The sequence below is a fragment of the Echinops telfairi genome, unplaced genomic scaffold (assembly GCF_000313985.2).
Source record: "Echinops telfairi isolate 266 unplaced genomic scaffold, ASM31398v2 ScPeMD7_655;HRSCAF=1070, whole genome shotgun sequence".
NCBI lineage: Eukaryota > Metazoa > Chordata > Mammalia > Afrosoricida > Tenrecidae > Echinops > Echinops telfairi.
This window is the reverse complement of record NW_022104553.1, coordinates 21189837-21201036: the sequence shown is the minus strand read 5'-3', so window position 1 is coordinate 21201036 and position 11200 is coordinate 21189837. Positions and strand designations below refer to the sequence as shown.

Below are 11200 nucleotides of genomic sequence, written 5' to 3'. Positions count from 1 at the left end.
GTGGTGCTGATGCTGGTACACAGCACCAGTGCTCCGACCTTCACAGGGCACCGTCCTTGGGAGTGGCCTTTCAGAGCACTGACAGGGCCAGGAGGCACTATGGCCGCCCATCGCCCAGACCGTGAGCTGTGAGTGTGCTGTGGTCACTGACAGTCCACGTCAGAGCGTGGAAGTGAAGATCCAAAGTCCATAGACCAGACTTTGGAACAAGGAGAGAAAAGTACAGGGACAGCTTCTAGGACCGCAGGCAAGAGTTTTTAAAATGAGGTAGAGTAAGAGACTCAGAGAGGGGAAATGACCCATGGGAACACGTGAGATTGCAAAGATCAGTATGAGAAGGGACCAATGAAAGGAAACAAAAAAGAGCCTCAAAGCCATTCCCCTCGATTCCAATTCAAACCCAAAGGGCAGAGTTTCCCCTGCAGGGTTTCAAAGGCTGTAATCTTTAGAGGCAAATTCCCTCAAAAGGCGGGTGGGCTCTTCCTGTAGCACGTCCCACGCTGCCAGCCGGGCCACCAAAAGAGCCCAAGGCATTGTGACAAGCTCAGCGGCTTCTGTCCAGAAATCTTCTTAAACCCAATCAATAGTTCCGTGTCCTAGTTAGCCAGGTCTTCCTTGAGCCTTACGCCCTTCAAGAACTGTCTCTGTGGGATCAAGGACCACAGCCCACAGTGTGAATCTGAACTCCATGGAAAGAAAACTGAACCCCCACAACTGGACCCGTACACAGCATCGTGGTAAACAGAGAAAAGATTGAAGTTGTCCAAGATTTCCTCCTGCTTGGATCCGTGATCAATGCTCATGGAAGCAGCAGTCAAGAGATCGAACGAGGTATTGAATTGTGTAAATCCGCTTCACCAGACCTCTTTGTTGAACGTCAAGGATGTTCCTTTAAGGACTCCCGTGCACCTGACCCACGCCATGGCATTTTCACCCAACTCGCAGGCATGTGAAAGTGGAACCTAGAAGAGGAAGAAAGGGCTGGTGCGTGTGGACTCCGGTGCTGGTGAGGGGTGAAAACTGCCACGGACTGCGAGGACAAACACGTTTGTCTCGGAAGGACAGCCAGGATTCTCCTGGGAAACAAGGATGGCGAGGTTTTGTCTCACAGCCTTTGGACAGGTTGTCAGGAGAGACCAGTCCCTGGAAAAGGACGTCATGCTTGGTGAAGCAGAGGGGCAGCGAAGGTGAGGGTGCCCCTCAATAAGATGGGTTGACCCAGTGGCTACAGCAGTGGGCTCAAACGTAACAACAATTGTGAGGGTGGTGCAGGACTGGGCCATGCTCCGTTCTGTTGTGCACGGGCTTGCTATGAGTTGGAACCAACCTGACAGCACCAACTACAACAGCATTAACAACAACAACAACAACAACATCCACAACTTTAACACCAGCAATATCAACATCAGCATCAACAACAGCATATGAGGTCAAATTGACCACAGCAACTGGAAAGATGATCCACGAACCGTAGTGGGCAGTGAGACCATGTCAGTGGTGCAGAAAAGACTCAGCAAAGGCGGGCGAGCCCCCCGTTGAGAGCCCTGAGGAGGGCCGCCAGTGTCCCTCACTGCGCCTGCTGAGACTGAGGAGTTGGGGCTTTCGACGGCGGCTCTTCTCCAGAACAACAGCTTAGCTGTAAAGAAAGAAGAAGCTGCCCGAGGCTCCCTAGAGGCACGTGAGGGCATGGAAATGGGAGGAGGAGGGATGGAGAAATTAATGAATAAAAATAACTTTGAAGAAACAGACTCCCTGCGAAGAAAACATGCATATATAGTGGTCCCTGGGTCAACACTCAGGAACCCACACCCCGGAGTGGACGCAGACACACGACCCCGTGAGAGGATGACGCCATCGCATTTAGAGGGCATCTGAAATAAGACGGGCATTCCCAGCATGGGTGGGTGGCTCTTCAAACGCACAGTGTTGAGTACAGAGAGAAAGAGCAGAACATTACTTACACCATAATCCCATTTGTGTGAATGTTTAAACACAAAACGCCGTAGAACATATTGTTTATGATGCTCGAAGGTTGTCAAGGTATAAAGCATGGGCTAATTGCTGTCCAATTCATGATCGCTGGGTGTCTCTAGGGGGATCTTCCACTGGGGGTGGGGGATGCAAGGGCTGTGTGGAAGGTCGCTGTGGGTCAGAACCAGCTGGGTGGCACCTAGCCACAGCAGCACCGTCTGAATTGGCTCCGTGGCACTAGCATTGCCTGCTTAGTTGTCTGTATCTCCCCTTGTTTCTTCCCTATGACACCACCCCCATGGGACTGTGAGCCCTTGGGGGCCAGGGCCGATAACTCTGGGGGCTGTATAGGGTTAGAGCACAAAGGGGACACTGTTGAGTGAAGAATGAGTGGGTTGTGCTAAAACTGACAGAATCATTGCAGTGGGTTCTTGCGGTGATGACGCAGGGTAATTTGCCTTTGGTGGGTGGATGGATGGATGGGTGGGTGGGTGGATGGGTGGGTGGTGGGTGGATGGATGGATGGATGGATGGGTAGATGATGGATGGATGGGTGGTGGATGGATGGATGGATGGATGGATGGGTGGATGGGTGGATGGGTGGATGGGTAGATGGGTGGATGGATGAATGGGTGGGTGGATAGATGGATGGATGGGTGGATGGATGATGGATGGATGGGTGGATGGATGAATGGATGGGTGGATGGATGAATGGGTGGATGAAAGGAGCTAGTGGATAAAAAACCTGAGAAGGGCTTGGTCAATGTCTCTTCACTCTCTCCTCCCCAAGGTCATCAGCCCCCAGCCCTCTCTGCCCTTTGCGCTCCACTTTGTCCTCACAGCTCTGGTCCAGGCTCAAGGCCTTGGCTTCTGCTCATGAAGCCCTGCCCCCACCCCCATGCTGGCTGGCCTGCTCCTCCCCAACCCAAGTCCTCACTTCTGTTGACACCAGCCATCTTACCTCCTTCCCATCTACTAGACCCCCCTCCCCCTTTGATCCAGTCTCCTGGCCTTTGCCGCTGCTGTGCCCCCTAATCCTTACTGTCCCACAGGGCTCCTTCTTCCTCCTCTGGTTTCATGGTGGGCAGGACCCCCTCCATCCTGGCCTAATGTCCCCCCACCTGGCAGGGCTTGCGGGCTTCTTGTCCAGTGCTCTTGTGCTGTACAGACTGCAGCATCTGCCACCTAGGACAGGGACTGTCAGCAGTCCCTGAGCGGTGGAAGTGTGTGCTTGGCCACTAATGAAAAGGTTGGCAGTTCAAGTCCACCCCGGGGTGCCTCGGAAGAAACGCCTGGCTACCACACTTCCGAACACTTGGTTCTGCTCTGACCCGTGGCGTTGACTCTGGGGCACCTGGTTTAGCACCGGGTGACTGACCACATGATCAGCAGTAGCTCAACCCTACCAGCTGCTGCCCAGGAGAGTGCTGGCAGCCTGAGAGAGGCTATGTATGGGGCAGGGCTACTCCGTGTGTGCCAAGTTCTCCACCAAGCTTGGGGCTCTCGGGATGGGTGGGGGCAGCAAGTGGGTTTTGTTCCTTGTGGAAACCGCACAACAGCCTGTGCCTAGCACCTCAGCCATCCTGTACCCATCCACCAGTCTCCTGGATGTGCACCCCGCTCGCCAGGCTGCATGAGAAACCTGAGGGAGATGTGAATGGGGGTGAGAATTGGTGGGGGAGGGGGGGTCAGTCGCAAAGGAAGGGAGAGGCACGAGGTGTGGGAGGCTGGGGTCAGTTCATGAGGGTTAGTGAGGGGCATTGTAAGTCCGGGGGAAGGCGGCACCAGTGTCAGGGTTGGGTTAATAGTGGAGGGGAGCTCTTCACAGTGAGTGGGAAGGGGGTTCTTGGTCAGTGAGGTCTGCCTGTTCTCAGAAGGGTTAGTCAGCAGGTAGGGGGAGTCAGAGGGGAGGGCAACAGGATAGGGGGACTACTTACCCCAGGGGGAGGGGGTTCGTCCACTAGGGGGATATCCAGGCTGCAGCGTTGGCGTTGAGGTCGGGCAAGAAGCTGGGGGGCCCTGGCTTACGCCAGTCTAGGGGGGGCAGTGGGGGAGCACCGGTGGCTGGGGGTGGGGGAAGAGGCCAGAGGGTCCGGGTTGGGGGGTGGAGATGGAGATGGAATAAAGACAGGCAGAGGGTGAGTGGTGAGAGGACACAGGGCCAGGAGGGGGTCTGGGCCAGGCCACGGGGAAGCCCAGCACCTTCTCCCCACCGCCCTCTCCACCCTCCCCCCCTGGCTGGGGGAGAGAGGGAGGGTCTCCGAGGACCGGGGGCGGGGCTCCTCACCTTTTCGGATGGATCCATCAGGGGACGGGGCATAGTCGGTAAGGAGGAAACAGGCCCGGTCGCGGCCATAGCGGCCCCGACTCCCGGGGGTGATGGGGCTCTTGTCTTCCGGGGACATGGCGGGCTGGTCGATGGCTGGGCAGTCCTCGTGGGCCAGGGCAGCTGCTGCGGGGTCCCCATTGGGGCGGGGATCTGTCGGGGCAGAAGATTCAGACAGAGACACAAGGGAGATGTGAGGCCAGGCGCTCCCGCACGGGTTGTGGTCAGCAGGTGTTGGAGGCGGATGACCGAGTGGGTGTTTGGTGGGAGGGGTGTTGTGGAACCAAGAGGGTGTGGCTGGTGGCCTTGGGGGGCGGAAATCCTTGGAGGGAGGGTGTCTAATGCGCTGGGAACAGCTATCAGGGTAGGGAAGGGTGATGGGCAGGGCACTGGGAGGCTGTAAAGTAGTTGGGTTGACAGGCAGGTGTTGAGTGCTAAGAAGCTGCAGGTGATTCAGGTGATGGGAAAGGGACTGAAGCATTGATAGAGCTGGGTGAGGGGCAGGTGGTGGGAAAGGTACTAAATAAAATATTGATAGAGCTGGGTGAGGGGCAGGTGGTGGGAAAGGTACTAAATAAAATATTGATAGAGCTGGGTGAGGGGCAGGTGGTGGGTTCTAGAAAGGGGTGGTGGGGTCAGGAGACTGTGATAAGGTGTTGGGTGGAGGTGGTTGGCTCCAGGGGACTGAGGATGTGAGATGCTGGGGTAGGGTGTAGGGTTCAGGGTGCTGATAGCTGGGAGGTCAGGAAATGGCTATTCAGGGAGCGGCACTGGGCACCAAGGAGGGCACAGCGGGGCCCGGTTGGAGGTGACAGATGAGGGAGGGGAGGGGGGGGTCCCCCAGGCTCCGACTCGTGCTATTTTTAATGGGTGTGAAACTGGGTCAGTGGCTAAGGGAGCAAGATGGGGGCCGGCAGCCCAGCTCTCTTCCTTGACCTACTTATGGTGGTTGGGGGAGGGCGAGGGCCACCAGCCTCTCCCTCCTCCCAGACACCCAAATTCTGGCCTCCTGGAGGCCGGCCTCCCCAAGGGAGAGGAGGACACGTGTACACACACACAGGCACACACACACACAGGCACGCACACACACAGAGTCCACTTTTGCTCCCTGCACCCCTCCGCCATCTCTCTAAACCCAGGAGCCTTCTCAGGCTGGAGAGTGGGAGGAGCCCAGCCCCCAACCCCCAGGTTCTCCTGTGAGGTCTTTGTCTCCCATAGTTCTCAGCACTCCGGCTCTCTCTCTGCCTCTCTGTCCACCAGTGACAACCTCTTGGTCTCCGGCTGCCCGGGATGGGGGTGGGGGTATGGGTGGGGCACAGAAGCTCCCTGGGGCAGGCCTCACTTTCTGGAACCCCAGCTGGCCCTGCCTTGGGACACGCCTCCGCCATCATCTACCCCTTGGCCTCCCTGTAAGACCTTCCCACCTCTGCCCATCACTCCCCCTCCTGTGCCCCCCACCCCACCCTTGCCCTCACCCCCACCCAAGCTCACCTGCCCTGTTGATTTCAATCACCTCTTCCTGAGCCAATGGGCAGGGCTCCCCAGGGGCCGGCAGCGGAGGCAGCCCCATGATTCCCAGCCCCCCTGCCCCTCCCCTGAGCAGCCCCGGGTGCGCATGGGGTCCCGGCGGGTAGGCCCCAGCCACAGTCACCCCCATGGAGGGCGGGGTGATAGGCGGTGGGGGGCTGATGCCCCCGCTGCCGTGGTGGTGGGGATGGGGCGCGGGCGGCGGGGGCGGGTCCGGCTTGCAGTAGTTGGGTGAACCGGGTTGTGGAGGCCGGGGGATGTGTTTGTTCTTCTTCTTGGGGAGCTTCTGCTTGGCCATGGCCAGCGAGTAGTACATGCCGAAGTTGTTGACGATGACCGGCACCGGCATGGCGATGGTCAGCACCCCCGCCAGGGCGCACAGCGCCCCGACCAGCATCCCCGACCAGGTCTTGGGGTACATGTCGCCGTAGCCCAGGGTCGTCATGGTGACCACGGCCCACCAGAAGCCAATGGGGATGTTCTTGAAGTAGGTGTGGTTGGAGCCCAGGATGTCGTCCGGGTCGGCGCCGATGCGCTCGGCGTAGTAGATCATGGTGGCGAAGATGAGCACGCCCAGCGCCAGGAAGATGATGAGCAGCAGGAACTCGTTGGTGCTGGCGCGCAGCGTGTGGCCCAGCACGCGCAGCCCCACGAAGTGGCGCGTCAGCTTGAAGATGCGCAGGATGCGCACGAAGCGCACCACGCGCAGGAAGCCCAGCACATCCTTGGCCGCCTTGGAGCTCAGCCCCGAGAGGCCCACCTCCAGGTAGAAGGGCAGGATGGCCACGCAGTCGATGATGTTCAGGCTGCTCTTAAGGAACTCCGCCTTGTCCGGGCAGAAGGTGATGCGCATGAGGAACTCGAAGGTGAACCAGATGACGCACACGCCCTCCACGTAGGTCAGGAAGGGCTCAGTCTCCACCTCCACGTTGGTCACGTTCTCCGGGGGCGCGCCGGGGATCGGCGAGGCCTGCGTCACCGTCTTGTTGCTGATGTGGATGAAGCCCTCGTGGGTCTCCAGACAGAAGGTGGTGATGGAGATGAGGATGAAGAAGAGGGAGGCGAAAGCCACATACTGCACGGCAGGGCGTGGGGGGGAGAGAGAGAGAGGGGGCGAGAGGTGACCCACCTGGGCGTCTGCTCCACGGGGCTCCCTGCCCAGCCCCCCAGATCCCACATGGGGGTGTGGGTCCAGGAGTCCCAACCCCCCTCCAACATCCCCACCCTATTCCACCAGGCTCCAACTCTGCCAGCATCCTGGTCTTCCGCCCTCCCTCCAGAGCTGGCAAACGGGCAGGGAAAGGGTCCAAGGCAGCTCTCCCCTTCCCCCAACTCCAGAGAGGAATTGGCCCGGTGGAGGCAGCAGATGGCCACATTTTTCCCAGGGAACAGGCGCTTCTGGCCCCTGGCTCGGCTTCCCCTCTTCTCCCTGTGCTGGGGAGGGGCGGGGGGCACGCTGGCCTCTCCTAGGGGGCTCACAGCACCCTATCCCCACCAACGGTGTCTCAGAGATCTCTAAAGCTTGGAGCTTGGGAAGAGGGAGGGCAGAGGGGAGCAGAGAGGTTACCAGAATCTCCAAGTGACTAAGGACTCAGCACTCAGCTGGGCTTGGACCATGGCTCTCCCTGGGCCCAACTTGGGGAAGGCAAAGACTGCTAACAGAAAGGTCGGTGGCTGGAAACCACTGGCAGCTCTGGGCGATGGATCCCTGGCCAGCTGAATCCCTGTGGGGCAGTCCTGTCACGGGGGCGAGGGGTCCCTAGGAGCCGGAATTGACTCAGTGGCACACAGCAACTTGGACATGGGCTAAGCTTCTGAGCTTCTAGTTTGATGTTTGTGTGTGTATGTGTGTTGGGGGTGGGTGGGGGTGGCATGCTTGTCACTAGGACAAATGATGACGCAGTGCTCACACTTCCCATGAGCTGCAGTCCCGCTAACAGAGAGGTCAGCAGTTGGAAACCACCAGCTGCTTCTCGGGAGAAAGGTGAGGCGTTCGACTCCCATAGAGGGTTGCATCTCAGAAACTCACAGGAGCAGCTCTAACCTGACCTATAGGGTCACTGTGAGGCAGAAACGACTCCATGGGAGTGAGGTGTGTATGTGTGTGTGTATGTGTGTGATGATTACATTAGATGGGCATACAAAGGACCTGCCTCTGAACACACTGCTCAGGACCAAAAAGAGGGTTTCAGGTGCTTATAGGATAGGGAGAGGGGGGTAGTCCCATGGTGAAGGTCTCAGAGAAGGGAAGGAGTGGAAGGAGTCCAGGTTTAAGGCCCTGGGAGAGGAGCCAGGCTCAATTCCAGGCTCGGGAAGAAAAGGGGGAGGAGGAAGGGGGCCTGGAGCCAGGAAGCATGGGGCAGCGAGGAGCTACGGGGTGGGGTGGTGGGGTGTTAGCCTGCACAACGTGAAGAGGACAGAGAATGGGGAAGGGACCTGAAGTTCAAGAGACAAAGCGCCACAACCAGGGGTCTGGATGTAGGGAGAGAGAACAGGACTTTTTTGGGATCGTTTGAGGAGTTGTGCCAACAGTGTGGGGGTCACAGTTATTCATCGGCCTGAAGAGAGGGGGCAGAGCCAAGGTCTCAGGGCAGGCAGCAGATGAAGGGGTGAGAGTTGAGAGGAGAGAGGGGTGGGTACCAGGAGCGAAGTGGCATTTTTATTAAGTGAGTGGAAGACAGGAAGCTCAGACAAGGGTTTTGGTTCTAGTCGGTCAAGCAGGGGCATGGGGCAGAGAGGAGGTGCAGTGAGCATGCCTAGTCGGTCAAGCAGGGGCATGGGGCAGAGAGGAGGTGCAGTGAGCATGCCCCCTCTTCACCGCCTCCTTATGCTCTAGGGGCCTGGGGGGCGGGGTCTAGCTTTCGGGAGAGCCTGGCTTTCAAGAGATGAAAAGCTAGGTGGCCCAAGCTTGAGGCGGGCCGGGGTCCGTGCTGGCCCTCCCTGAGCGCCCCCTTTCCCTCACCCCCGTTTCTCCGCAGTGGCTTAAGAGGCCAGAGGTCGCTGCAGAGCGCATGCCCGGCGAACCCCCCCTCCCCCGCTCCTCGGAGCTGCGGCACCGCAGTGGGGGCGGGCCGGCCGGGCCAGGGGGCGGGGCGCGCGGCGGCCAGCACCGCGGCCAGCTCCCCCGCCGCAGTGCGCAGCCGCAGGGGCTGGAGGTTCCCCCCAGCTTAACCCCTTCCGGGCCAGGGCCCAGCCGGTGGCGCGCAGCCGCAGAGCTGCCGCCTCGTCGCGGGGTGGGGGTCGCCCCAGGCCAGAGCTCCCTTAACTCCTTCCCTCCCGAGGCACGGAAGGGAATGGTGGGCACCCGCCGCAGTGCGCAGCTACAGAGGCTGGACCGCGTCGGGCGGCTTTAACCCCTTCTCTCCCCCGCCCCCCAGAGGATGCAAAAACAGGAAAAGGGGAGGCATTGAGTCCAGGTGGGAAGGAAAGGAGAGGCTACTGGGAAGGGAGTCGGAGGGAGGCAGGGCCAGACACCCCCTTTAACACACTTGGCACTGGCCTCGGACCCCCAGCTCTCTCAAGTAATCCTCCTGGAGTCAAGACAGTGCTCCGACGCTCAAACCACATCCACGAAAGTCGAGTGACCCTCGTAGCCTCTGGGACCCCCTAGGCCTGAGCGTCACAGCCGAATTCCACCCTAGCCTCCCTCTCCCTCAACACCCTCCTTCAATGGGGTCACGGGAGGGGAGGGTGCTCCGGGCCCTGGGGGGAGGGGGCCACTCTGAGGCCTTGGAGGCCATCTGGGGCCACATCCAGTCCGCACCTCCTCTTCCCTACCTCCCCCCACCCACCCCCAAATCTCGCCAACTCAGCGCTTCCAGGGGAACCAAACTTTATGCGGTGCCTGGGGGGGGGGCACCCTCCCCCTCGTTCCCTCCCCCGGCGAGAATGCGGCACTGCGGCTCCGGCTCCGCGTCCTTCCCGGCCCAGGACACTGCCCGCTGGGGGGAGGGGACGGGCACCAGCTCCTCGCCGCGTTTGGGACCCCAAGAAGCGCTGGGAAGGGAGGTGGGGCTGGATCGCCTCTCTTTTCAACTTCCCCCAACTTTAAACTGTCGCTCTCCAGCAGTTTTCTGCCTACAGGGTCTGAACTAGTAGAGAGGAAGGGGGCTGGGGCGAGGCAGTTGAGGGGAGGTTGCCATTGATCCCTGGGAAGTTACAACTGTTGGAAGAAGTTTTTTTGGGTGGGGGAAGGAGTATGGGGGGAACTTTAGGAAATACCTGGAAACTTGAGGGAGTTGAGGATGCAGGGGAAATGAAGGAGAAAGGGCCCTTACCTGTGAGGAGAGAGCGCTTTGATTTATTTTGAGGTGGGGAGAGGCTGAGGGGGCTCAGTCCTGGGCTTCCAACTAGAGGGATTGTTTGGGGCAGGAGAGAGGCAGGGGAGTGGGGGAGAGGCAGTGCAACTATCCTGAGGGAGGGTAGCAAGAACTTGAGAGCATTTGGGTGGGTGGGGATCAGTTTTCCTGTTGATGATCTTAAGGGGTCTCAAGGATTGAGGTCAGCAGGAAAGCTTTGAGGCAGAACGGGGGCTGAGGAAGTCACCTGACTGGGAATGGGGCTGGGGAGGACCCCAGTGGGTTGTGCAGTTGGCAGGATGGAGGAAGAATCTGGGAGAGTCTGAGACCACGAAGGATCTATTCTGGAGGGTGTCAGGGGGCTCTGCAGGGCAGAAGCATATTATGGGTGATCCGGTGGTTTCTGGGGACAGGATGTGAGGAGTACAAAGGCCTTAGCTAGTCTTGGGGGTGGAAGCTGGGATGGCCAATGTGCGGAGAGACTCGAACGCAGAGGGGTCCCAGAGGGAAGCTATCCCAGGACTAAGTGTTACAGTGATTGTGTGTGTGTGTGTGTGTCAGGGCAGCATCCTGGCTGGAGTAAGCATTATGGGGGTTCAGGAAACTGAGTTGGTGTGTAAAGTGTCTTCTCCCCAACTTTGAGAGGGGAGCCTTCTGGGAGACGGGAGAGGGGTACCAGGAAGAAATCAAGAAATTGGAAAAGCTGTGAGGTTGTGGTTTACAGGAAAACTTGAGAGGGCTGGTGGGGCTTCGGGGGCCCTAGGAAGCACTTCTGCAAGGCCAGGACATTCTAAGGCTGGGAAAAGATGTTCCCTGAGGTCCTGGGGAAGGGTGAGACATTGAGGGCTCGAGGAGGGGCTGGAGGGAACTAAGATCTTGGACAAGGTCTTCTGAGGGCTAAGAGGAGGCTGGGAAGGGCAGGAAGCGGTTGTTTGGAGGTGCCTGGAAGATTCTGGGCTAGGGAGGACAGTGAACGGCCTGGAGAAGGGGAGTGGGGCTTGGAGAGATCTAGGCGATTTGGAAGGTTAGGGGCAAGGTTTTCTGAGGACCTGGGGTGGAAGGTGCGGAGCAGAGCGGG

The 11200-nt window shown here is 59.1% G+C and overlaps 1 protein-coding gene across 1 annotated transcript in view; it reads right to left on the bottom strand.

The window, feature by feature from the left end:
* KCNC3 (potassium voltage-gated channel subfamily C member 3) overlaps window positions 1-7441 on the bottom strand; it is a 12092-nt gene extending 4651 nt beyond the window's left edge. Inside the window, exons 1-3 of the mRNA XM_045292624.1 lie at window positions 7392-7441; window positions 5789-6978; window positions 4259-4450 (exon numbers count right to left, since the gene is read on the bottom strand). Coding sequence (XP_045148559.1) covers window positions 4259-4450; window positions 5789-6978; window positions 7392-7441 — 1432 coding nt within the window. The remainder of the gene's footprint in view (window positions 1-4258; window positions 4451-5788; window positions 6979-7391) is intronic.
* Window positions 7442-11200: the final 3759 nt, after the last annotated feature.